General features: G+C 47.9%; 2 protein-coding genes across 8 annotated transcripts in view; one reads left to right on the top strand and one right to left on the bottom strand.

Annotated features, from left to right (window-relative positions):
* Positions 1-17,032, bottom strand: part of KIAA0319L (KIAA0319 like) — a 123,411-nt gene extending 106,379 nt beyond the window's left edge. For 2 of the 6 annotated variants that reach the window (XM_030823410.1, XM_030823405.1), the window contains exons 1-2: positions 16,575-16,795; positions 13,734-13,903 (exon numbers count right to left, since the gene is read on the bottom strand). In XM_030823410.1, coding sequence (XP_030679270.1) covers positions 13,734-13,875 — 142 coding nt within the window. In that variant the 5' untranslated portion in view covers positions 13,876-13,903; positions 16,575-16,795. Of the gene's footprint in view, positions 1-13,733; positions 13,904-16,415; positions 16,796-16,915 lie in introns of those variants that run through there. The other 4 variants (XM_030823408.1, XM_030823406.1, XM_030823407.1 and 1 more) reach the window with 4 other exon arrangements.
* A 118-nt stretch (positions 17,033-17,150) lies between these two features.
* Positions 17,151-26,176, top strand: NCDN (neurochondrin). Of its 2 annotated transcripts, XM_030823411.1 has the most exons (8): positions 17,158-17,249; positions 17,521-17,588; positions 18,500-18,640; positions 19,705-20,673; positions 21,771-22,012; positions 22,581-22,805; positions 23,154-23,296; positions 24,615-26,176. In XM_030823411.1, the coding sequence occupies exons 2-8, from the start codon at positions 17,556-17,558 to the stop codon at positions 25,049-25,051; spliced, it is 2,190 nt and encodes a 729-aa protein (XP_030679271.1). In that variant the 5' UTR covers positions 17,158-17,249; positions 17,521-17,555; the 3' UTR covers positions 25,052-26,176. The 2 variants fall into 2 exon arrangements, with proteins under 2 accessions (XP_030679272.1, XP_030679271.1); XM_030823412.1 differs by lacking the exon at positions 17,521-17,588 and having other exon boundaries at positions 17,151-17,249.
* The last annotated feature ends 1,123 nt before the right edge of the window (positions 26,177-27,299 follow it).

Consider the following 27,299-nt stretch of genomic DNA (forward strand, 5'->3'; position numbering starts at 1 on the left):
TTGTCACGGCACGACCTTGGGACCCTAGGGAACCCTCAAACTCCTTGAAGGGAATCTTGATGTCAGCAATGCCATCACTCTCAAGGGGAATTTCTGTTCCCTAAGAATGGCAAAGGTATTAACAGACTGCAAGCTTCATGAGGGCAGAAACCGTATCTGTCTTGCTCACCAATGTATTTATTTTCCTTTTCTTTTTTCTTGAGACAGTCTCACTCTGTGGCCTGGGCTGGAGTGCAACAGCGTGATCACGGCTCACTGCAGCCTTGACTTCCTGGGCTCAAGCGATCCTCTTACCTCAGTCTCTCAAGTAGCTGGGACCACAGATGCACACCATCAAGCACAGCTAACTTTTTATTATTTTTTTGTTACAGGGTCTCACTATGTTGTCCAGACTGGTCTCAAATTCCTGGCCTCAAACGATCCACCTGCCTCGGCCTCCCAAACTGCTGGGATTACAAGCATGAGCCACTGCGCCTGGCCTTACCACTGCATTTCTAATCCCTAGGATAGCAGGCACCTGATAAATATGTTTTGAAGGAAGGAAGCACAGGACAAACTCTGCAAGCTACTTCTTTTTTTTTTTTTTTTTGAGATGGAATCTAACCCTGTCATGCAGGCTAGAGTGCAATGGTGCAATCTTGGCTCACCACAACCTCTCCCTCCTGGGTTCAAGTGATTCTCCTGCCTCAGCCTCCTGAGTAGCTGGGATTACAGACATGTACCACCACACCTGGCTAACTTTTGTATTTTTAGTAGAGACAGGATTTCACTATGTTGGCCAGGCTGGTCTTGAACTCCTGACCTCAGGTGATCCACCAGCCTCGGCCTCCCAAAGTGCTGGGATTATAGGCGTGAGCCACCGTGCCCAGCCTACAAGCTACTTCTAACCCAAAACCCAAAGTGTTGTTGAATCAGCCCCAGTCAAAACACTGTCCTGACCAAAGACAGAGCCGACGTGGCCTATCACAAGGCCTTGCCAAGCATGGGCACATATCAGCTTTGGGGGAAGTGAACTAGGGCAGAGAGCAAGGTGGAGTCGTGGCAGCAGAACAGAGTCCTCTTCCAGAGGAAATGTTTCCTTAGCTGGGGGAAGAAACAAGTGGCCCATCATGCTCCTCAGTGGCATATTACAATCATGGTAAATGCACAATACAATTCATTCTGTCATGGGCTTCAATTAGTCTCAGACCTGTAAAGCTGTATGAATGAAGGCCTACTTTCCCCAACAATACAGAAAGGCCAGCTGCCTACCTCATACTTAATAATGTGCAGACAAAGCTCCCACTGGACAGAGGTTTAAGAAGCCAGCAGAGAACTCAACCCTCCTGCCTGCTGGGTCATCTGGAGGCTAGACAAGAATTTAACCATATTAAACTTTTACGTTCTTGCTAACAATTGCTGAGTTTTATTTATGTACCTGGGAGTAGGCTAAGCCCTTTGCATGAATATTTTATTTAATACTCACAATCCTGTTAAGAGGTGCTGTCATTTCCATTTTATAGATGAAGAACCTGATGGAAAGTAGGTTTCAGTAACAGCACCCAGTACATAATAAAACCAGGACTGAGACTTGTCTGACACCCAAGTCCATGCTCCACGCCCTTGGCCACTCTGTCTCCTATCTCTTGCTCAGTTGATGAAAAGGCAGGTGGTCAAGACCAATTCTTACAACTTCTCTCTGGAACTTATCCAGTACTATCTGGAGTCGAAAGTGGCTGGATCTTAACCACATGGGCTTTTCTTAGGAAAGCTGTTGGAAGAAGGATCAGAAAGAAAGTTCAAAAGGCAGGTCCTCAAATCAATTGAGGCTATCCATTCTGACCCAAACCCTTCACTACTGTTCATCTGAAAATAGGTGTCCATAGGGAAGAGCTGAGGCTTTAAAAAAATACAAAAGTGTCCAAACACTAACCACACACATAGTTCTTGACTATGTTCCTGACAGTTCCACATAATGCCTTGAATTAGAAGCTGTTCCAATTACTGAGATTTTTATAAAATCTCCAAAATAAGCCAAAAGGCTATGCTTTGGCCCTGCAATTGTTGTTTGTTTTTATAAACTCCTCTGCTGTTTTATTATTTCCTCCCTTAAGGAATTCCTGAGGAGAATAAATTTAAGATAGTTTTTAAATTGAGTTGGATTTACTGCCCAATTATGCTAATTTTCTCATCCCTCTTCATTTTGTCACACAAATGGGGAAGTAAGTTTATATTTGCACAGGTCTTCTAAAGGGCAAAAAGAACCCACCAAAATTATGGTTTTCCAAGATGGTAGGATTTAAGATGATTATCTTTCACTAAAGTGTTTAAGCAAGACACAATGATTTAATTTCACAGAGAGAGAGACCAACTTTAGCAAATTCTGATTGGCCTTACTTATGTCAATTAACTCATGATATAACAAGATCCTATGGACTTGCTCAATGCTAGCTGAATTTTCGAATCAAAAACCTTGCATGGTTTGTGTTAACAGCCAGAAAACTCTACCTTCCCCCAACTGACATGTACTCAAGTCATTATCCTACAGTCTGAGGAGACAGATTTAGGATTAATAATTTATTACCTTCCTGTACTGCAATGTAGTTAAGAATATAGGACAATTTGGCAGGAGAAAGTTCCTGTTGAAGACTCATTGCTGTAAGATATATTCCATTAGTCATCTGCCTCAATTTGGATGCCCAGCAGATACATGAAGAGCAGAGATATAATGCCACCTAAAAAGTCTCCTGAAAATGCTTTTCCCCTGAAGATTAAGACCAATGCACATTCAAAATATACCATTCTCTTAAAGGAAAAAGACACCACTAGCTCTGACTGGTACGACAGAGGCTACAGCCCTCAAAGTAAGGGCAAAGGAGGCAAGTGAGGGCAAGGCCTACAGGTACCTTTTGCCTGCCAGGGACACTTACTTGGGTTCAGGAATACAGGCAGGTATGAGAACAACAACAACAAAAAAAGGCGACTAGTGGTAAAGAGACTTCTTGCTAAGGCAGGAGGTGATTTTTGTCCCATCTGCAGTCTCTGTAGAGGTTGAGGGTGATAATTAATCTCTCCCACCCAGAGTTCGGGAATAATTAAAATATAAAGCATGGCAGTTAGGTGCAGATGAAGATCAAATATTATCTCTATAGTAAGTGATAAGGATGACTGGAGAACATGGCTGAGATGTGTAATCACAAATGGCCTTTCTTATACTTTCCTATACTGAATTAAACTTACCTAATTGGACAAAATGCAAGCTGACCTGCCATGGGCAGACCGGCTAGAGCATGGAAGTGGAACAAGACATAAAAATCCTGAAGACTGGGCCAGGCGTGGTGGCTCATGCCTGTAATCCTAGCACTTTGGGAGGCCAAGGCAAGCAGATTGCCCGAGCTCAGGAGTTCGAGACCAGCCTGGGCAACACAGTGAAACCCCATCTCTACTAAAAATACAAAAAATTAGGCGAGCACGGCGGCACGCACCTGTAGTCCCCAGCTACTCGGGAGGCTGAGGCAGGAGAATCGCTTGAACCCAGGAGGTGGAAGTTGCAGTGAGCCAGGATTGTGCCACTGCACTCCAGCCTAGGTGACAGAGTGAGAATCCATCTCAAAAAAACATCCTGAAGACTGGCCACTCCATACAATGGGATTCTTTTCTAATCTCATCAATCAGAAAAATCACTCTGCCACTCATGGAGTGAGTCAGAGGAAAGGCAGAGTATATAGCAAAAATTACTCCCCAGAACTTGTTCCCTCCTGGGGAGTGAAGTGCCCACTTAACAGGCTGAGGTTGAAAAACAGAGCAGGAAACAATGATGTTCCCTAACATGTATATTCCAAGGTACATTATCTTTAATCCAACAAACCTTTATTGCTACCTACTACAGCAGGTATAGTGCTAGATGCTAGAGATGTAACTATGAGTAAAATAGTTTCATGGAGTAGACAGACACAAAAACAACTAATCAAAGTAGACTTCTGCTCGAAGCCATAATGGAGTAGCTGATATCAGACTCACCGTCCTGCCGTAAACAACTACAAAACTGGACAGAAGATACAATCCAACTGTTTTTAGTCAGGAGATAACAGGCAGGGCAAGGTTGCAATCCTGAGAAGGGAAACCTGAAGTAAGCCCCGTAACTGCCCAGCTGTATGTTAAGGGACAATTTCCCAACCATGACGTAGGAAGCTGGAACCCAAACAGAACACATGGGTCTCACTGAGCCCAGGAAGCAGAAATGTGAGTTTGGCTAGAAGTTGAGGGCTGAGAATTTGAGAGGAAGGAGCTGTGAAGAAAGGGGGCCCCAGAAGTCCAGTGGGAGGGTCCCCTGCCAGTCTGTGGCTAGACTGTAAAGGCATGCGGCAAGACCACATGATGTTTATGCTACAGGGCTGAGCATAAACATGGTAGATGCTACAGGGCTGAGAGGGAGACTCACTAGAGGTCAAGCAGTGCCCTCTAGGGGGGCAAGAGGAGCATGCTGGAACTCTGGCCCTGCCAGAGTGAAGAGTGAAGCAATCACATTAATGCCATATACCAGCAGAGCCACCAGAAAGGCTTATCTTAGGAGTAAGGACCACACTCTAGGGCAAAACCTACTCTGAACCTCTCCTCACAAAGCCTAAGGCCACACAGAGTATAACATGGTATAATCATGGAGAGATGCATAGACATTATGAGAACATTAGAGAAGTCCACACCAGGGGTCTCAGGAAAAGCATGAGAAAGGAGCTTATGTTTACCTGAATTGGAATACATCAGGCAGAATGGTAATGCCATATGCAGAGAAATGGAGCCCTCTACACAGATATGTGAGATGAACTGTGACACGCATGTGAAGGACAGAAAAGAATAGAGAATGACTCAGGCAGCCGGGTGCGGTGGCTCACACCTGTAACCCCAGCACTTTGGGAGGGTGAGGCAGGCGGATCATTTGAGGTCAGGAGTTTGAGACCAGCCTGGCCAACATGGTGAAACCCTGTCTGTAGTAAAAATACAAAAATTAGCTGGGCGTGGTGGTGAGTGCCTGTAATCCCAGCTACTCAGGAGGCTGAGGCAGGAGAATCGCTTGAACCTGACAGGCAGAGGTTGCAGTGAGCCAAGATCGTGCCACTGCACTCCAGCCCGGGCGACAAAGCAAGACTCTGCCTTGAAAAAAAAAAAGACTCAGGGATTTCTACCTCAGAATATGGCTAGAGGTGGTCTTTTCATGGTTATAGGGAATAAAGGAGACGAAAGGGGGTAAAAGATCAGAGGTTCAGTTTTGCTATACTAAGTTAGAGGTAGCCGTGAGACATCTTGGCTGGAGATGTGCAACATACAGATGGTTAAGTGGTCTGGAGCTCAGGAATAGTTATAAATTTGGAAGTAGTGAGCACATAGGTTACAAGTGAGGAAATGAATGAGACTGCCCAGGGAGACCACAAGTGGGACAAAAAAGGGTGAAACAGAACCCTGACAAACAAAAGATGTAAGGGAGAGAAGGGAGTGGGGGAAAAATAATTAGAAAGTGCTGTGCATTGGCTAGGAGGAGGACAAAACAAAGCATGGTGTAACTTAAGGCAAGTGAGGAAACGGTCTCAAGAAGGTAATCAATGGTGTCAAATGCAGCAGAGATGTCAAGTAAGGTAAGAAGTAAAGGCGTCCAACTAGGAAGGTCACTAGTTACCCTGGCAAAAGCCAAGGTTTGGGCAGAAGCCAGATCTTACTGAACTCAGAAGAGGACGAAGGTGGGAGAATGGAAATAGCAAATGTGGTCTACTCTTTCGGAAAGCTCCACTGACTGCAAAGATCAAGTCAGGGAACTGAACAGCAATCTTTCACGAAGAACAGTGCCTGCCTCAATAAATATTTATTGACTGAGTAAGTAATTTTAAAAATGAACAAAAGAATGAAGAAATCTATACCCATCTAGTTGTTTCCCTAGTCCTTGTCTCTTACTGTGTCAGTTTGTCCATCTATAAACTGAATATGTATTAGGCCCAAGCCAAGTTCCATTTCCTCCATGAAGCTTTACTTGATTTTTCTAACCTTCAACAACCTTCCCTACTATAATAAAAAAGATGAACAATAACGAGTGTTGGCAAGGATGTAGAGAAACTGGAACCCCCATACTTTACTGGTGGAAATGTAAAATGGTGCAGCTGCTGTAGAAAACAATTTCTCAAAAAAGTTAAACCAAGAGTTACCATATCATCCAGCAATTCCATTCCTATGTATAAATATATATATAAAGGTGAAATTTTATATATAAATTTATATACATATATAAATAATGGAATTGCTGGATCATATATACATTATTACATATTTATATATAAATAGTGGAATTGCTGGATCATATATATTATTACATATATTATATATATGATCCAGCAATTCCACTATTTATATACATAATTATACATATATATATACATATTACATATGTATAATTATATATGTAATTATACATATATTATATGATTATATATAATCCAGCAATTCCACTATTTATATACAAATTTATTTCATATATATTTATATATAAATTGCATATATATTTTAATATAGTGCAATTGGATATATACATATAGTGGAGTGGAATTACATATATATGTTTTATATATATATACACACATATATATACATATATACACACATATATACATATATACACATATATATACATATATACACACATATATATACACATATATACACATATATACACATATATATATACACATGACCCAGCAATTGTACTATTTGTATGTAAATACATGTATTTATATATACAGATACCCAAGAAAATTCAAAACATATGTTCACACAAAAATGTATACATAAATGTTAAGAGCAACATTGTTCATAATAGCCAAAAAGTAGAAACAACCCAATGTCCATCAACTGATGAATGGATAAACAAAAGTGACATATCCATAAAATAGAATATTATTAAGCCATAAAAAGAAACGAAGTACTGATACCTGCTAGGATATGGATGAACCTTGGAAATATTATGCTAAATGAAATAAGCCAGACGCAAAAGGCCACGTATTGTACGATTCCATTTATGAAATGTCCAGAATAGGCAAATCCATAGAGTCAGAAAGTAGATTTGTGGTTTCTAGTAGCTGGGGGAGGAGAGGATAGGGAGTGACTGCTAATGGGTACAGGGCTTCTTCTAGGGGTGAGAAAAAAGTTCTGGAATTAGATAGTGGTATATCTCAATTTTAAAAAATTTCTTGGCCAGGTGCAGTGGCTCATGCCTGTAATCCCAGCACTCTGGGAGGCCAAGGCGGGTAGAATGCTCAAGGCCAGGAGTTTGACACCAGCCTGGCCAACATAAGAAAACCCCATCTCTACTAAAAATACAAAAATTAGCCAGGTGTGGTGGCGCACCCCTGGAGTCCCAGCTACTCGGGAGGCTGGGGTATGAGAATTGCTTCAACTCCGGAGGCTGAGGTTGCAGTGAGCTGAGATCGTACCACTGCAGTCCAGCCTGGGCAACAGAGTGTGACTCTGTCTCAAAAAAAAAAAAAAAAAAAAACTTCCTCTAATCTCTTCACTACAGAACACCTAAATTCTACCCATCTATTTAGGACTACCTCTACTTGTTTGTATTGACTGAAATTACCGAGAGGTTCCTTGAAGACAGAGTCTCATCAACTTTCTCCTGGACTATTTCATTAACATCCTAATGGACACCCTAACCTCTAACCCTGACCTCCCTCCCTTTTCCATCCACCTCCATCTCCACAATTAACATTCTTCTACACTCCTGCAAAAATTATTCAGAAACTTACCAGTATTATAGTATATTTAATACAGTATTAATAGTTTTATATTTAATACTAGCATTAAAGTATTATAGTGTTTGCATTAAGAGGTGCACAAGACAAATCCCTGGGGCATGAAAAGAAAATATTAGAACTCTTCATATTTGCTTCTGTCGATCCCTTTAACATTTTGTTTTTGGCATCTCTTACACATACATAAGACATTAGTACAAAATTACATGTTATAATGTATAAATTTATATACAGGGGTACATTCTCAATTTTTCAATGGATTAAAGTGCATCATGAAAAAAATTTATAGACCATCTACCTAAAAAGATTAAAATTGAAGCTTCTTAGCATAGCATACAAGATCCTTTGTGACCTAGCCACCACCTACCTCTTCTGGAGCTGCCATACCAGCTTTGCTCTTTATATTCCAGTAGTGCTAAACTGCTTGTGGAGTTTCTTCTATATACCAGGCTGTTTCACTTTTGTGCCTTTGCTCTTGCATTCCCATTGCATGGGAATACCCTTTGAATCCTTCAAATTCAACCTTCACAACTCTGTTCAGGCATCAGCTTCTCTAGAAGATGCTTCTCTAGAAAGAACTTAGGGCACCCTCTTTGCCTCCAAGCTAAATGCTTCTCCTGTGGTTCCAGTAGCACTCTGTGCGTTGCATTTTTTTTTTTTTTTTTTTTAATCTCCCTCTGTCACCCACACTGGAGTACAGTGACATGATCATAGTTCACTGCAGTCTTGAACTCCCAGGCTCAGGTGATCCTCTCAACTCAGCCTTTCAAGCAGCTAGGACTACAGGTGCCCACCACCACCGGCTAATTTTTTTTATTTTTGTAGAGATGAGGTCTCACTATGTTGTCCAGGTTGGTCTTGAACTCCTGGCCTCGGGTGATCCTCCTGCCTCAGCCTCTCAAAGTGCTAGGATAAGCCAATGCACCTGGCCTCTACCTTTTCACTTGCTACTGGTAATTATTCCAGAGAAAGGATTGTATTGTACTAATCTTTGTTATCCTGGTGCCTAGTCTAGAAGCAGACTCCTAGTAAGTTCTCAAAAGATGGTTCTGAATTGAATAATTTTTCTCTGTACTCAAAATACATATTAACTAACTGTATAATCTCCTTCCCAGAGGTAGGGAAATGTCAGTACAAGTTTTCATAGCCAATTGTTAGCTTTGGGCCTAAGGACATTAGCTTCAGTGATTCTCCTTGTTTTAGATTTCTAAGGCCAATGAGGTCCTTGCAATTAGGTTTGTAACTTCAAGGTTACAAACATGCACACATAACTCTTCAGATGTATACATTCTTTCTTTGTATGTGTTAATATATTTGTTAAGATTTTAGTCAATCTTGTTGGTCTCAAAGGCATTGGTCTCCTTAAAGTGCCTTTCCATATCTCTGCTCTGATTTTGTTGTTTTTAAAGCTTAATTCTCAAAGAACAATTCCCTTATTGGTAATTTATTAATTTATTCAGTCAACAAATATTTTATGCATCTACTATGTGCCAAGCTCTTGGTACCCGCTAAGAATATCCAGCATAACTAAAAGAGGCAACATGTCCGCTCTCAAGAAACTGACAATCTATTGTAGGAATTTCCAAAACTCCTGGGATCACTTCCTATTTGTCTCCAGATGAGAATCCCCAGGTCCAAAACGCTATTTTTCAAGCCACTTAACAATAAAATTAAACAGAAAAATAGCCATTCAATGGCACACAAGGAAAACACAGACAGACCATCTTTTATCAAATTGTAATCAACACTTTCTAACAGTAGGGCTTCAGCACTGAACCCAGAAGCGGAAATGAAAAAGCTCACCATGTATAAGTCAACAGTTGCCTGGGGCTCTACCAAAGATGGAGCAAACTCCTAAGTGGGAAGCGGGAGTGGAGGATAACTGCAGAACTGCCTTAATTTGGTTAGTTTTTCAGAAATAATCCATGAGCTAAATAACAGCAGGAATCAAGAATGTATTTTATCTGGAAAAAATGTAAACACTCAGGTAAACACTGAGTAAACTCATGAGTAGAGAAATACTGACTCAGGCTCCCACCAATAGGTTTTTGCTGTTATTATTTTGTTGTTGCTTTTTCAAGTAGGTTGTTTTCCCCCTTATATAAAAAGGTATACAAGTATACCAAATAAAGGCCTGGAAAACACAGAAAAATATAAAGAGATAATAATTCCTCTAGTCAAAAAAATACATAAATATTTAGTTGTACATCTTATTTCAGACTGTTTTCTATTATATAATTTTTTCTTCTTTTCACAAAATTGACACCATATGGAATATGTAGTTGCATAACTTGATTTTATCATTTAATATTAGGAGCATTTTCCCGTGTACTTTTTTTTTAAATTATTAAACATTTTTTAATTCTCAAGAGACAGGGCCTCACTATGTTGCCGGCTGGTCTCAAACCCCTAGGCTCAAGCAATCCTCCCATCTTAGCCCCCGAGTAGCTGGGACTAGAGACGTGTGCCACCACACCCAGCTTTTCTTTTAAAATATGAATTTTAGGACTGGATAGTATCCCACCATGTGGAGATGCAAAGATTTCACCACTCTCCTATAATTAAGCAGGTTTTAGCAATATTTTGCAGCACAGGATAAATGAGTGTTGATGGGTGCTCTCATTCACAACTATCTAAATGTATCCTTCAGATAAATTCTTAAATGAAGAATTAAGTCGAAAAATATGAATTTTTTTAGGGCTCTTGATATTTATGCCAAGAAGTTCTCTGTTCAAACTCCTCGGCACTATATGAGGACAACCACATCACCTCTTGGCAGCACTAGATATTTTTACTTTAATCTTCATCAATATGATAGATTTAAAAGGATATCTCATTTTAATCTGTCATTTTGATTGGTAATGAGAATGAACATTTTAAATATATTCATTTTAATTTCTTATTTATGGCACTCTGTTTATGCCTTTTATTTATTTGTTCTTTTTTCCTTTTAGATGGAGTCTCGCTCTGTTGGCCAGGCTGGAATGCTGTGGTGTGGTCTTGGTTCACTGCAACCTCGGCCTCCCGGGTTCAAGCAATTCTCCTGCCTCAGCCTCCTGAGTAGCTGGGATTACATGTGCACGCCATCACACACAGCTAAGTTTTTGTATTTTTAGTAGAGACGGCGTTTCACTATGTTGGTCAGGGTGGTCTTGAACTCCTAACCTCAGGTGATCCACCCACCTCAACCTCCCAAGGTGCTGGGATTACAGGCATGAGCCACCATGCCCAGCCCTATTTATTTTTTCTATTAAGATATTCCTTTAAAAAAAAAAATGGGAAGGAGCTCCAATTAAATCAAAGTATGTAACAAATATGTCTGTCACATGTTGCTTGCATGTTCCCTCAATTTGAACATACATGGCTCTTGATCTTTTAATTTCCATGATAAAAGCTCCAAATTTTTCTAAAATAGAACTGGCATAACCTAATCCCCACCAGAACTACTCCTAACACCACCACCTTTGCACTTCTATACTTAATTAGGGTGCTGTTTTTAAGCACCAAGCTCAAGGTTACTAAAGATTCGCACAATGAGCCTACAATGCTGTGTTTAACCAAGTGCTAGATTGGAAAGCACAGAAAGACTTGGAATTGCTTCTTCACCCTCTATACTTTAAATCCCTCAAATAGCAAGCTGCTTACCATGGTACTGGGTAAAAAAAAAAATTGCTGCCGGGCATGGTGGCTCACACCTGTAATCCCACTTTGGGAGGCCTAGATGGGCAGATAACGAGGTCAAGAGATGGAGACCATCCTGGCCAACACGGTGAAACCCAGTCTCTACTAAAGATACAAAAATTAGCTGGGTGTGGTGGCGCGTGCCTGTAGTTCCACCTACTCGGGAGGCTGATGCAGGAGAATCACGTGAACCTGGGAGATGGAGGTTGCAGTGAGCAGAGATCTTACCGCACCACTGCACTCCAGTCGGGTGACAGAGTGAGACTCCGTTTCAAAAAAAAATTGCCTTTGGTCCTCCAAAACATCACCTGTGGTTGGAAGGCAGAGTACCAGAAGAGAAACAGTATGAGCTCTACAGTGGACAAACCTGGATTTAGAATCCTAGCTCCATCATGTTCTTGCTGTGTGACCTTGGCCAAGTCATTTTGCATCCCTAGGCCTCAATTTCCTTATCTATAAAATGAGGAGAAAACTATCTATTTTGGGGTTATCATGAAGATTAAATGAGATAAGGTATGTAATGTTTATAATTAGGAGCCTGGTATGTGGTAGGTGTGCTTCAAAAAACGTGATTTACACCAGGCATGGTGGTTGGTGCCTGCAATCCCAGCTATTCAGTAGGCCAAGGTTGGAGGATCGACTGAAGCCAGGAGTTCGAGACCAACCTGGGCAAAACAGCAAGACTCCATCTCTTAAAAAAAAAAATGTAAAAATTAGCCAGGCAGACGGGTGCAGTTGCTCATGTCTGTAATCTCAGCACTTTGGGAGGCCGAGGCATGCAGATCACTTGAGGTCAGGAGTTTGAGACCAGTGTGGCCAACATGGCAAAATCCTACCTCTACTAAAATATAAAAATTATAAAATATAAAAATTAGCCAGGTGTGGTGGTGTGCGCCTGTAATACCAGCTACTCGGGACACTGAGGCAGGAGAATCGCTTGAACCCAGGAGGCAGTTTGCAGTGAGCTGAGATTGTGCCACTCCACTCCAGCCTAGGTGATGGAGTGACACTGTCTTAAAAAAAAAAAAAAAAAAAAAAAAAATTAGCCAGGCATACTAGCTCATGCCTGGAGGCTGAAGCAAGAGGACAGCTTGAGCCTAGGAGTTTGAGGCTGCAGGCAGCTATGATCACACCATCGCACTCCAGCCTGGGTGACAAGACCCCATCTCTTTTTTTTAAAGAAGTGATTTTTTCCCTACTCTGATGGTGCTAAATCAATTACTTATTTAATTCTAATGATCTTATATAAAATGTTGACCTGAAATAGTCAGCCGTCCCAGCAAAGCATCATCTGGGGTAAAAAAAAACATGTAGATCAGCTTTCTGTCAAGTACAACTTCTACTGCTATAATTATGCAATCATCAGCCATCACTGCAAGACAACAAAAACCCCAAAGCTGATGTTCCTGAAATTGCTAAATACAATAATTACTAGGGTCTCAAAATCATGACCACCAATTCCTTTAGGAAAGCAACAGAAATCTTTGTAATTATAAGGGAAAAAGGCTGATTAGTTATCCCAGACGGTGGTCTCTACAGCAGAAGGTTTTTGGTCACTGGCCAGAATGGCAGCATACTCAGAAATCTTTCTCAAATTGCTGTTTTCTCACACTCATATTATGAAAGCACAATATCAACAAAAGAACTTAAAAGAAAGAAAGAAAGAAAGAAAGGGCATTCTCCTTTGAAATTTAGCCTTCTTGGCACTGATTCCTGGCAAGAAGCTTTACCCTGGTGAAATAATCTCTAGGAGGAAAGCATAGTCTACAAAATCTATCAACATAGCCCCTTTCTATGGAAAAAGTAAGGAATGCATTTTTCCCATGAGTGTAGATTCCTTTAGGAAAGGAAAGGAAGTTCAAGACCAGCCTGGGCAAATAGCAAGACTAAGCACCCATGCTGAGTGCTGTGCTACATGCTTTAATTATACTATCCCTCAAATCAAACCATGAGGTAGATATAACCCTTCCTCAAAGATAATAGGTAACTTGCTCAAGGTTTTATAGTCATTAAGTGGAAATATGCAGTTGACTTTTATCAAGTCTTAAAATGGTTGTGCCAATTCTCCCTTATGAAAAAGAATCCAATTTAAATTCTGGTTCCAAAACAAAACAAATAAATAAACCCAACAGACTGAGTATTCACCAAAAGGATGACCATTTCTGTTAATTAGCAGATTGCTTTTCTGCCTCCTAATAGTCCTTAAAATGAACTGAGGGACTCACGTAAAGTGCCCTTTTCCAAAAAAAAATCTTAAATCTATAAAGAAAATGGTACCTGTTGACAACCACAGAACGCTGAAGCAAAAGCAAGTATAAAACAGGTACAGGCTTCTCAACCACTTCGCAGATGTCTGCCAATAATATCCTGATAAAATCCAGGAAGCAGGATTTGGCTTGACTCCCAGCCTCTTCTCCATGGCCCTCCAGACAGGCAGAACCAGTACACTAGAAGGACAGAAAGAGAAGAAATTACATGCCAAGTAATTAATAATTAATTCCTGGAAATGTGGAATGCTAGAAAATATGACAGATTAGGGGAAAGAAAAATTTCAAGTTTGTCTTTAATGGCTCAACCCTGCCTATAAATTTTAAACCTGGGCTTTGAGGTAGCCTGTAATTATCACAATAACAACACAGCAAGGGATATCAAATGAATCCACTGAAAACTGAAACTTTATATTCCTTTTTTTTTTTAATCTAACAGTAAATCACCTATGTGGTAGAATGGAAAGAGCACCAGCCTGCAGACAAGAAGACCTGAGTTTTAGTTGCAGCTCTGCTACTAACAGCTCTGTGACTTCGACCAAACACACTTTCTTACTTTTGAGGAGAAGAGGTTGCACCCTCAGAGGTAAAGTAACCTGAGGGTTATGTCTGGCCCAGTATTTTTAAAATTTCTGAATGCAAATGTCTTTAGGCAGGGCTTGCACTCTCCAGTCTGCTACTGTCCCCGCCCACCACTATTATCGTGAAAATCTATTCAATTTACACCTCAATGCTACCCACCCCAATCCCTGCATTCAACAAATATTTATGTCAGGCACTATGCTGGCTACTCCAGAATCTAGGGGCTGGATTATTTAGGTCTCTTCCAGCAGAAAAACTCATTTACCATAAATGTCTTCCCTCATATAAAACTTTGCTATATTGTCTAAATTAGTACGTAAATATTGGCAACATTATGAGGGTTGACTGAGTTCTGTAGAAGCAATTCAAAAACTTCTGTCCAACTATGTACCTGTCATCTACATCCAGCAAATGACACAGGCTGCCAACCCCTAACTCCTGTCCACGGCCAGCATACAGGGAAATCAGCATTTCCTGGGCTGGATACCAATGCTGACTAATACCAGGAAACAGACACAGACATACACACAGCTGCAAAACTAAGGTGCAGCCCACCCAAGAAAAGGCTTTCGCAGAACCACACTCATCTGAAGGACTGCATCGTTCTCATTCACTTCCAACAACTCATTCTAGTTGTTTTGTAGTTGTATTTCAGGGAGCAGGGGGCAGAAAGGAGGTGTGTGGGCCAGAGACATGTTCAAGAGATTATGAAATGGAGCCTAAGTTAGAAAGTACATCCAGCAACTTCTCTAGCCTCCCAAGACGGAACGAGTGAGTATGCATGTGTGCGTTTATGTGTGTGTATGAATCTTACCCAACACATTTCTGCCTACCACAAAAGGATTTAAAACTCAAGGTGACTCAACAGCTGTCATCAATAGCCTGACAGGTGGGTGGGAGAAGCAGAAAAGAAATGAATAGCTTTTGAAAAATGGGGTAATAAACACCATTGGACTAACAAGCTGATTAGAAGTGCCATGTCTAACAAATCCTGTGTAAGAGAAAGGCAGAGTTAATTTCATTTGAACTCCTAACCAGTCATTCCTCTGAAACCTATAATTGCCTAAGGGCACAAATCACTGCTAGGGTCCAGTTAAAGGCTTGCTGACCAAACGCAAGAACAACAACACATAACCAAGATCCAAATAGTTTGTTATTGAATCAAAGGGTAACAACCCAGGGAGAGAACACACACCCCCACAATACTTGACAAATGAAAATCTAGAAAAGCTCACAATAGTTCTGGCATTTAGGGCGTTACAAGTACACCCAAAATAAAAGCACTGTCGCAGCAGCTGTCCAGACAGAGCAGGGGGTAATGTTTACTTAGTACTTCAGGTTGATGGGGGATGTATCATAGTTCAGTCTGTCAACTACATACGTGGAACTCCATTTATGTACACAGCGATAAGATATGTTTGAACGATGGCGCACGTCTGAAACAGCCTATTCAGCTGGTATGAGTAATCGAGAATAAAGCTCTTTTTTAAAAAGTCTCAGATACTTGGGAAAGTTACAGAACAGACTGCCATGAATAGCTTTGCTTATATTTGCAGACACTGTTTTCCAAATAGCTGGAAAAATGAACAGATTGTTCTGGGAGGTCGTCTTTCCAATTTGTTCCTAGTTTTCAGTCTGTTAATCACAGGAGAGAGCACAAGGAGAGTCAGCTAATGCTCTTCACTAACTGCAACTACTGTCAGCTGGACACAACCACGATGAGACCAGAAGCCAAAGAGTTCCTGGAATCCCGCCAGAGGTTATCAATTTTGACTTCCTTCATTTCACCTTTGTGCTCACTGCAGCCACTACAGGACCCTCTGTGGGGCATAATTTTCAAAATCCTGGATGAGGCAGGTTTCACATTATAATGGACACATCGTGCTCAACCCCGTCCCCTCTTCATTCTGCATCAACTTTCTATCTTGGTGGGGAGACCAAACATCAGAGACAGCAACTAAAGGCTAGGCTGCAGAGGTCGAAGGTGGAAGAAGGACGGCAGCGCCCCGAACCCTGGCTGTCTGCCTGGCTGTCAGGGGATGGAGGGAGCTGCATGCCTAGGCCCAGGCCCGACAGAAGCGGGGTTCAGCCTGGGACCCAAGCTGCGCACCTGCAAGGACAGAAGCAGCTGGCTGCCCTGGCCGAGCCAGGGGCGCCACCTCCGGACCCAACATCCGGCCAGCGCACCCGCTGGCATCGCCCGTCCCGCTTGCCCCTCCCCTGAGCCCATGGTCCTCGGCCTGGCAGCCAGCCGCCGCCGGCCACCTACCGGGGCTCAGGGCCACATAGCGGGGCCCCGGCTTTCGGCGGCCTCCGCCTCCTCCTGGTCCATGGGCTCGGGGACCCCCAACCTTCGCTCCCCTCACCCGGAGGAGGAGGAAGAGGAAGAAGGTAGTGCGGGCTCCCCACCCGGACAGCTACCTCTCGCCTCAGCCTCCCTGGACAGCGACGGCGGCCGGAAACGCCGCCTCCTCCCACCTCCCCGGGACCAACCCGGAAACACACTCTCCATGCTAACCAAGCCCTCCCGCCCCTCCCCCGGGAAGCGCAATGCCGGCCGCGAGCCCAAGGGGGGAGGAGGGGCAGTACTGGGCGGGTAAAACTACGCACAAGCGAAGGAATCTGGGCCCTCAGCCTCTCGCCGCCCGCTCTCCAGAGGCAGTCTGCACCTTGCCTCCTTCGCGCGAGCCCCAGGCCCCAGACTCGGGCAATACCCACAAGCAAGATGGCGGCAACGGCGGCACCCCCTACTGCTTAGCGCCCTGACTTGCCATTGGTCAGAGCCCGGAGTGAAGCAGCCGCGGATTGGTCAAGAACGGTGCGGGGGTGGGGGTGGAGCTGCAGCAGCCTGGAGCCAGGAGTGGGCAACGCGGCGTGAGCAGCGGCCCGAGGCTCCCGGAGCATCGCGCTGGGAGAAGACTTCGCCGCTCGGGGCCGCAGCCTGGTGAGCTCAGCCCCCTTCGGGCCCTCCCCTGCATCCCAGCCGGGGACTCTCCGAGCCGGCGCTGATCGATGCCGACACACCCCGGGGACCCTATCGCGACTCCATCGCGCCATATCGCGACACCATCGTGCCCTGTCGAGACTCCATTTTGTCACAGCCCTTTTCAATATATATCTTTTTTTTTTTAATTTGCCCTGTCATCTTTGGGGGCTGTCTCCCATGTCGTGATTTTGACGTGATCTCTCCGTGACATCACCGCGCCATCGTGAAGTGTGATCTCATCGCCGCCCTGTCGTGACTTCATCAATGTCGTGTTGTGACCTGGCTGCGGCGGGACAGGTGGTGACCGCCAGGAACCCTCCTCCCCTTCTCATCTCCCCATCTCAGCAGCCCCGCTTCGATTATCCGGCTTTTGGATTCTCCGTTGTCCTGGGAACTATCCAGGACCCCCTCTTGCTTCTCCAGCCCCTGCCGGCATCCACAGGCTGGTAGCGGGACGGGGAGGGCGAGAAGAGGGAGCGCAAGGGGTTAATTCTGCTGCTGCCGCTGCTGCTGCTGCTGCTGCCGCTGCTGCTGCCGCTGCTGCTGCTGCTGCAGCCTCTACCCGAGGGAGGGAAAGGAGAGGAGGCAAGGAGCCTGCGGGGGCGACTGAGAGCCCTGGCTGGAGGGGTGGGGTCCCCAAAGGGGCCTCCAAGCCTTCCCTGTGGAGCGTCTTGTATTCTCACTTCTGAAGCGTATCTCTGCCTCTGAAGAAGGGAGGGGAAAGGAAGCCTAGGGTGTCCTTTTCTCCCATGTCAGCCTGAGTCCGGATAATCGAACTTCACCCATGTATGTCTCCATTCCTCCCTGTCTGTCCTCACCACTCACTCCCTCTGTGTCCCTGTGGAGGGAGATAAAACCCAGCCTCTGGTGCCAGGGGTACAGCTGAGCAGTGGGGCCAGCCCCCGCCCACCCCCAGGAGACTGGTGAGGAGAGCTGTCCAGCTGAGCAGCAGCATGCATGGTCCTTCTTTCCCGCTTTCTGGAGGTGACCTTGGACCAGGGTCCCTTCTTTATCCCTAAGGATTTGCAGATCCAGCCCCTTAAAGGGGCTTCCCCGGGGGAGGCCAGTCCTGAGGAGCCCACCCCTCCAGATCCTCTCCTCCCCTCCCTCTGTGCTAATCCCTCCCTCCCTCCATCCTCCACTCTCACCCCCACCCCACCCCCGTCCCTCCTCTGCAGAGGGATGCTCAGTCCCTCTTGTGTTCACAGTTGGGCAAGGCGAGCATCATGGCCTCGGATTGCGAGCCAGCTCTGAACCAGGCAGAAGGCCGAAACCCCACCCTGGAGCGCTACCTGGGAGCCCTCCGTGAGGCCAAGAATGACAGCGAGCAGTTTGCAGCCCTGCTGCTAGTAAGGAACTGGCTGAAAATTGGGAGGTGGGAAGGGCTGGGTGGTTGGGCCCCCAAGGAATGGGGTCAGTGAGTCCCCAAGGATATGTATGCAGTGCTAGCAACCCTGGAGGCACCAAAGAAGGCCCAAGACCCCTACCTTTGTGCTCTTTTTTGCTCCCCCTGAGAATGGGGGCAAAGGGGAGAATGGGACTGAATAAGGCTGTGGCACTAGGGGCTGCCTGGGTCTGTTTTCTGGGGCGTCCCAGAGCAGATGGGAGCTGACTCATAGGGTAACAGCAGCAGGTAGTAACTAGTGCAGAGTACTTGAGGGCCGGGGATGGTTGTTCTGGGCCTGGAGAGAGTAGCAGGGCTAGAAGTGGCTGGGGAGGGTCCTAGGGGAAGGCCAGGATGGCAGTAGGTAGGTTAAGGAATGGGAGCTAGTTCGGGGCTTAGCCTTTTTGGAGGAACCCAAGCTGGGGACAGCAGAGCAGAAGCTGCAGTGCTAGGAAGGGGGGGTTGTGTGTGGGGGGTGAAGGGAGGAGGGAGTACAGCTGCTGCTTGTTTGCCATGGCAACAAGGAGAAGGCTCTGGAGTCAAGGGCTCACACTGCAGCAGAGGAGGTGTTTAGGTGAAATGTTTTGACAGGCGGAGCGGCGAGACACAGGAGCCATTTCCCCTGAGAAGGTGGCAGAAATGGATCAGGGACTTCTCTGGAGGGAGCAATTAAGGAAGGACTTTAAATCCTTGGGAGATCTTAAACACTGAGTTCTAAGCCCCTTGCATCCCAGGTTGTGGGCATTTAGACATCAGGAAGAACTTCTCAACTGGCCAGGTGTTGAAATGCTCAAATGAATGGTTGAGGAAGACTAGACCTCACTTCCATGGGACAGTCACAGATGAGAGGGATCCCAGAGGTCACATTTATCTGCCTCTAAGGAGAAAAAAGGAGCTGGATGAAATGACCCCAGACGAGTCCTGTTGCATAACCTCATCTTGCTAGTCCTCAGTGCCCCGGGATGCAGGAGAGGGACAGTCTTTGCCACTTCTTCCTTTCATCCTGATGATAGCACATACCCCCTATAGGTGACCAAGGCAGTCAAAGCAGGTGACATAGATGCCAAAACTCGGCGGCGGATCTTCGATGCTGTCGGCTTCACCTTCCCCAATCGTCTCCTGACCACCAAGGAGGCGCCTGATGGCTGCCCTGACCATGTTCTGCGGGCTTTGGGCGTGGCCCTGCTAGCCTGCTTCTGCAGTGACCCCGAACTGGCCGCCCATCCCCAAGTCCTGAACAAGATTCCCATTCTTAGCACCTTCCTCACAGCCCGGGGGGACCCGGACGATGCTGCCCGCCGCTCCATGATTGATGACACCTACCAGTGCCTGACAGCTGTAGCAGGCACACCCAGAGGGCCTCGGCACCTCATTGCTGGCGGCACTGTGTCTGCCCTATGCCAGGCATACCTGGGGCACGGCTATGGCTTTGACCAGGCCCTGGCACTCCTGGTGGGGCTGCTGGCAGCTGCCGAGACACAGTGCTGGAAGGAGGCAGAGCCCGACCTGCTGGCCGTGTTGCGGGGCCTCAGTGAGGATTTCCAGAAAGCTGAGGATGCCAGCAAGTTTGAGCTCTGCCAGCTGCTGCCCCTCTTTTTGCCCCCGACAACCGTGCCCCCTGAATGCTACCGGGATCTGCAGGCCGGGCTGGCACGCATCCTGGGAAGCAAGCTGAGCTCCTGGCAGCGCAACCCTGCACTGAAGCTGGCAGCCCGCCTGGCACACGCCTGCGGCTCTGACTGGATCCCGGCGGGCAGCTCCGGGAGCAAGTTCCTGGCCCTGCTGGTGAATCTGGCGTGCGTGGAAGTGCGGCTGGCACTGGAGGAGACGGGCACGGAGGTGAAAGAGGATGTGGTGACCGCCTGCTATGCCCTCATGGAGTTGGGGATCCAGGAATGCACTCGCTGTGAGCAGTCACTGCTTAAGGAGCCACAGAAGGTGCAGCTCGTGAGCGTCATGAAGGAGGCCATAGGGGCTGTTATCCACTATCTGCTGCAGGTGAGGGTGCAGTGACCCACAGAGGGGGCCCAGTATGGGGGGAGCCAGTGCTGGAGCTGGGAGGCAAGGGGAAGGAGAGTAATGGGGAGACAGCGAAGCTGCATGTCCACACAAGCTGATACTGTAGCCAGCACTCCAAGGAGTAGCGTGCGGCCCAACCTCCCTCTCTCTCCCTCCCTCCACACAAGCACCATACCACACACCATATGTGCACTCACATCACAGTACACACACACACGCACACACACAACACAGTAACCTCCCACTCAAACGCTCCCCCCAATACACACACACTACACGCCACACACCTCTCCCCAACACATGCACACAAGATTGAAGCAGTCTGTTCTGCTCACTCCATAGCATTGTTTTATACACGCACACACCCGAACTTCTAGTGGTGCAGGGGAGAGAAGCAGGGCTGCCTGGTTCCTGGCCTCCGTAGAGGTCTGGCTAGATCAGTTCGCCTGCCTCCCCTACATCCCCTCCTGCCTCCCCGCCTCAGAGGCCAGCTGTCCTGTCCCACACGGATTCAGTCATGACTCTGGTCTCTTTAATGGCCTGCTTCAGCCACCGAGCTCACCAGCCATATATTCCATGGACCACGCTAAGCTCATGTCTTTTTTCTGACTTAGCCCAAAAGAGAGCATCCCCTCACTCCCACCATTGGGAGCAGTTACACAGTAGCCAGGAATCTGCCCTCCTGCCCCAGGTCAGAGCTGCTGTAAAGGGTGTTTCACTTCGCTTTTGGCCTGTGAATTTCCTTCTAGCCTTGAGACACTCCAGAGGTGGGGAGTTAGGGAGATGTGACTGGAGCCTCAGCAAGTACGGGGACATGTCACTCAATTCACTCAGGCCCAGTTCACTCAGCAGATGTGCATGGAGGGCCTGGCTCACTCTGTGCCAGTCCCTTGTGTGCGTCCCTACCACATGCTGGGTGCTGGGTTCGTGGGTCAGAATAAAGGTTGGGGCCTGCCTTGGAAAGGCTCACAGGCCAGAATTTCCTTCTAGTTGTATTATTTCTAGCTGGCTGGCCTCTGGCAAGGCAGGGAGGGTCCCTGGTCCTGCTCCATCTCAAGGGGGTCCTGTGGCAACAGGTGGGGTCAGAGAAGCAGAAGGAGCCCTTTGTGTTTGCCTCGGTGCGGATCCTGGGTGCCTGGCTGGCCGAGGAGACCTCATCCTTGCGTAAGGAGGTGTGCCAGCTGCTGCCCTTCCTCGTCCGCTATGCCAAGACCCTCTACGAGGAGGCCGAGGAGGCCAATGACCTTTCCCAGCAGGTGGCCAACCTGGCCATCTCCCCAACCACCCCAGGGCCCACCTGGCCAGGAGACGCTCTCCGGTGAGTCTGTAGTTACAGTCTGTCCAGCTAGATGATTCTACCGAAAAGCGTTAACACAAGGACACCCCTCCCCACCAACTGAGCTGTGCCAGGCTTCCTGATTGGGCCATGAGATTTCCCTTAGGGTTATTTCTGTTTTGGGGGGCTTATTCCCACAGGACTCCTCGGCTGCCAGGTGTCACTTGCCAACCCCAGATTTCTCAGTTAAAAGAGAACTTATACTTATTGAGCACCTACTACGAGCCAGGTATTTTGCCATACCCTTTACCAAAACGATCTCATTTGGTCCACGTGGTAAATCTAACAGAAGTCTCATTCACATATGAAAGATTAGGAAACTGAGGCTCATAGAGATTAAAGTCACTTGCCCACAGTCACACTTTGTGGCAGAGCCCAAGTTTGGTCCTAGGTTGTGCGACTCTGAAGCTTGTACTTTTTCTGTGGTACCTGCGAGGATGTGTCCTTCTCTCCTGCTTCCATTTCTCTTAGGCAAGGTGCCCTGAAAAGGGAATCTATGTGCCTTCGTCTCTCCCAATCCCACACACGTCTGTCCCTTCCACATCCCCAGGCTCCTCCTGCCTGGCTGGTGCCACCTGACGGTTGAAGATGGGCCCCGGGAGATCCTGATCAAGGAAGGGGCCCCCTCGCTTCTGTGCAAGTATTTCCTGCAGCAGTGGGAACTCACATCCCCCGGCCACGACACCTCGGTGCTGCCCGACAGCGTGGAGATTGGCCTGCAGACCTGCTGCCACATCTTCCTCAACCTCGTGGTCACCGCACCGGGGCTGATCAAGTGAGGGGCTCGGGAGAGGTGGGGGAGGAGGCCGGAGGAGGCAAAGGAGGCTGCCCAATTGCCTCAATTCTCAGTCTCCTACTTTGCCCCCCCCCATGCCCATGGATTTGTTAGTGGTAGCATGGGGGTCTCAGAGTAGACATAGCCAGCCCCACAGAAGGATTCGGCATGTCTGGAACCCCCAGGTACTATCTCAGCATGTCTGCTTGCTCCAATCTCTGCCCTCCAGATGCTATGTTTGGGGCCCAAAGTTAATTATTCACCCTACTGCCTAATTTCTTGCCAAGGGCTTGATTTGGCTGTACTAGACCCCTGCCTACCTCCATCCTTCCCCCCTTTCTTTTCCAGGCGCGACGCCTGCTTCACATCTCTCATGAACACCCTCATGACTTCGCTACCAGCACTAGTGCAGCAACAGGGAAGGCTGCTTTTGGCTGCTAATGTGGCCACCCTGGGGCTCCTCATGGCCCGGCTCCTTAGCACCTCTCCAGGTAAGAACTGGGGATCCAGTCCTAATGGGTGAGGGCAGAAGACCTGGGTGGACCTCCTGTGTTTGGGGCAAAAGTCACCATTTTCAGAAGATGGTTTTGCAGCATTTTCTAGGCAAGAGGAAATCTTTGCAGTGTATCTCCATCCCCCACCCCCACTGTTCTTCCCAAAATGCTAACATTCTCTTTCTTCTGAAGACTTTTAAGGCAAAGTCTGGTGGGTGTTAAGTACAGACCTGCTCACAGGCACGGGCATAGGCACCTGGAATCCCTGGCAGCCAGAGGAATCTGAATCCAGTGTTTTCAAGGTGGAGCCGCCCCCACCCAGGCCTTGAGTCAGAAACCTGACTTCCTTCCATTGATGTTTTTCTCTGCTCTGCTTGGTACCTCACCCCCGTCAGTGACAGGCTTCAGCACTTGGTGTCCCTCTGTGCACACCTTCTCCCTCGCTCTGCCTCACTCTGGCTGTTTGCAGGGGGAGGGACGTCCCCTCCAGCCCCTGGCAGCCCTCTGTGTCTCCCACTTTGGCCGTGGGTGTCTGCTTGGGTCCCTCTGTCCCTGCCTGTTCCCTGTGCCCCATCTGTCAGGTTGGAGGAGCTGAGCAGATGCCTGGGAACAGGGCGTAATGTGCCCGTACCCTCCACTGCCTCTGTGTTCCTTTTGAGGGGTTCCCAGCAGCGTACCCAGTCATGGGAAGGGGTGCACATCCCTGTACACCAGGAGCCCACTCTGCACTCTCAGTCCCAGGCTGCATCTCTACAGCCCCCAATTTCATGGTCCCAGTTCTGGCTCACCCTCAAATACCACCAGGTTAGGTTGACAGCTTCCTGGAGGGCACCTGCAGTGTGAGGGTCACCCCCTGAACAGCCCGTAAGCAAAGCAGGGTCACTTGCTCATGTTCCTCTCTGGCGCCCTCTTCTGGCCCAAGGGTCAAATGGTGCAACTCCCTTAACCTGTGTCTGAGCTCTGTGTCCAGAACCCTGAGGGGTTCTCTCTCCCATCTGACCCTGTGACTCACCCCCACCTCCTGTGCCAGTAGAGGTCTTGGTGGTTGAGTGTACCAAGATGATCACATTTAATTCTCACAACAAATTTCTGAGATGAGCACTACTGGCCCATTTTACAAGTAAAGAAACAGACCCAGAAAAGTTAATTATCCAAGGTCACACAGTGAGCATGTAAGGCAGGGTTTGAATGCAGGCAGTCTGATTCCAGGCTGTGCCCTGGCTCCTGCATGTGTCTACACAGAGGGCTAGGGAAGGGTCTGGCACAGCAGCTGGCCTGTCCGATTCATGCCCCCACTCCTTCCGTTACCTTGCAGCTCTTCAGGGAACACCAGCATCCCGAGGGTTCTTCGCAGCTGCCATCCTCTTCCTATCACAGTCCCACGTGGCGCGGGCCACCCCGGGCTCAGACCAGGCAGTGCTAGCCCTGTCCCCTGAGTATGAGGGCATCTGGGCCGACCTGCAGGAGCTCTGGTTCCTGGGCATGCAGGCCTTCACTGGCTGTGTGCCGCTGCTGCCCTGGCTGGCCCCCGCTGCCCTGCGCTCCCGCTGGCCACAGGAGCTGCTCCAGCTGCTAGGCAGTGTCAGCCCCAACTCTGTCAAGCCCGAGATGGTGGCTGCCTATCAGGGTGTCCTGGTGGAGTTGGCGCGGGCCAACCGGCTGTGCCGGGAGGCCATGAGGCTGCAGGCGGGCGAGGAGACGGCCAGCCACTACCGCATGGCTGCCTTGGAGCAGTGCCTGTCAGAGCCCTGAGGGGTGTCCACTGGGGACAGACCCAGGGGCGGGCAGAGAGGGAAGGAGGGAGGAGGCATCTTCCCTGAAGCCCCCAAACTGGCCCCCGCCTCCCCAGCCTTCCCCCCCAAAACACCCCAGCTTTCTGGCTTTTCTGAGGGCAAGGGCATGGTGCCCACCCCTCAAGTGTAAGGAACTGCGTTCCGCCCCTCAGGCCCCCATGGGGGCAGGGATCGGCTTGGAAATCAACGTGGTTGTCCCCGCCAGGCCAGGGAAGGTTGGAGCAGCCCCCAGGGAGGGGGGCACTAGGTGTCATTGTGCCCAACGTCTGGCTCCCCTGCAGGAGGGAGGCTCCAGGGTAGGACAGGGCTGGCAGGAGCAGACTGCCTCAGCCCATGTGCCCTGCCGGCCAGGGCGTGGGCTCCCCTCGGCTGTGGTGCCTCCTCTGGCCCCCCAGGTCCACGTCCTTTAAATTGGCCCTTTGGCTCTTGCCCTTGGCTCCCTTGGGCAGAGAGCAGGCTTAGGCCATTGATATCGCAGTTCTTCCTATCAACTTCAGTGACCCAGAGTCTGAACTGCCCCCATCCTAGGGCAACCTGGGGCAGACAGGCCTGGTGTGGGGGTGGGGAAACCTCCTTCCACCTGAGCTTGCTTGAAGGGACCCAGGAGTCTTTGGGCCCAGATCTTTAAACCTTTGTGTCGTGTTGCAGCAGAGTGACGATGGGGGTTGGGGGGGTTATTTATTTTGCCTGTCCTTATCCCTGCTTGGACACCTGAGCATCTGATTCCTGTCCCCCTGGTGCCATCTGGCCTGGCTGGAGCCAGGAACAGGAGGGACACTTCCCCAGAATCCGCATGTTTCCCCAGTGATTGCACCCCACTGCCACCGTGGTGCCTGGCTTTAACTCCCACCCCTGCTATGACTCCTCTCTGCAGAGACGCGACTGGCGGCTCCAGCAGGGAGTACCATTCTTATAAACCCAGGGGGACCCCACACACACACACGCGCGAACACACACACACACACACACACACACTTGATCCCTTGCTTCCCTCCCCACTTCCCTCCCCCAGTGCGTTCTGTGATCGCCAAGTTCAAAGCTGTGCACATGTGGACACTCAATAAATGTTCATTGGTGACAAGAAGCCTCCTGCGTGGTCTGCCCTGCACCTGCTCTCTCCCTTCCAGGCTCCATCAGTTCATAGCTACCAGGTGCTGAACACGCCCTGCTAAACACATCATGAGTCTTACCTCATTCAGCCCTTCCAAGAATCCTCTGAAGGGTTCTGATTTTACAGACACAGCAACTTTGGCACGGATAAGTGATTGGCTCAAGGTGTTGCCGCTAGTCAGTGCCAGAGCCAGGACTCCACATAGGCCGTCCGACACCCCAGCCCACATCTTTCACTTGTACAGCAGGTTGCCAAACTCATGTTGACGTGGCCAGGCCTTGTGGGGGCTCTGGTGCTCTCAAGTACAGATGAAGCACTCCACCCCGCCCCCCATGTCACTGGGTTGCTGCCAAGTGGCCCTGCCATATCCTCCCATTTTTAAAGAAGTCGGAAGTCCTAATTTGTATGTGAAACCCAACTTTTGAATGTCAGTAACTATCTTTAATTAAATAACTACTGATCCAACAAAACATGCAGTCCAAATGTAGCTTTCAGGTTACCAGCTGTTGATCCTGTATGCCAAATGAGAAGCCAGAGGGCCTGCGAGCTTCAGCAGATGAGCCAAGTACCCACTATGGGTACTTCACCAGTCCTGAGCCAAAGCTGTGAGGTTGGAGCCAGACAGGCCCCAGACCCATATCCTCTGCAACCTCCTTCACCTAGGCCCTCAAACCTATAAGCATGTGCTGAGCATAGCCTATATGCCCACCTGTGGTTGGCTATGCATAGACAGGAATATTTGTTTATTGACTGGATGTACTGAAAGCCATCTTCTTAGCATGGATTCTCTGGGGTAAATATGAAAAGACATAGAGGCTAGGTGTGGTGGCTAACGCCTGTAATCCCAATACTTTGGGAGTCTGAGGTGGGAGGACCACTTGAGCCCAGGAATTCAAGATCAGCCTGGGCAACACAGTGAGACCCCATCTCTACAAAAGAAAAACAATTAGCCGGGCATGGTGCCTCGTGCCTGTAGTCCCTGCTACTCCCGAGACTGAGACGAGAGGATCTCTTGAGCCCAGGGGTTTGAGGTTATAGTGAGCTATGATCACACCACTGCATTCCAGCCTGGAAGACAGGGTGAGATCCTGTCTCA

Source organism: Nomascus leucogenys, chromosome 12 (genome assembly GCF_006542625.1).
Source record: "Nomascus leucogenys isolate Asia chromosome 12, Asia_NLE_v1, whole genome shotgun sequence".
NCBI lineage: Eukaryota > Metazoa > Chordata > Mammalia > Primates > Hylobatidae > Nomascus > Nomascus leucogenys.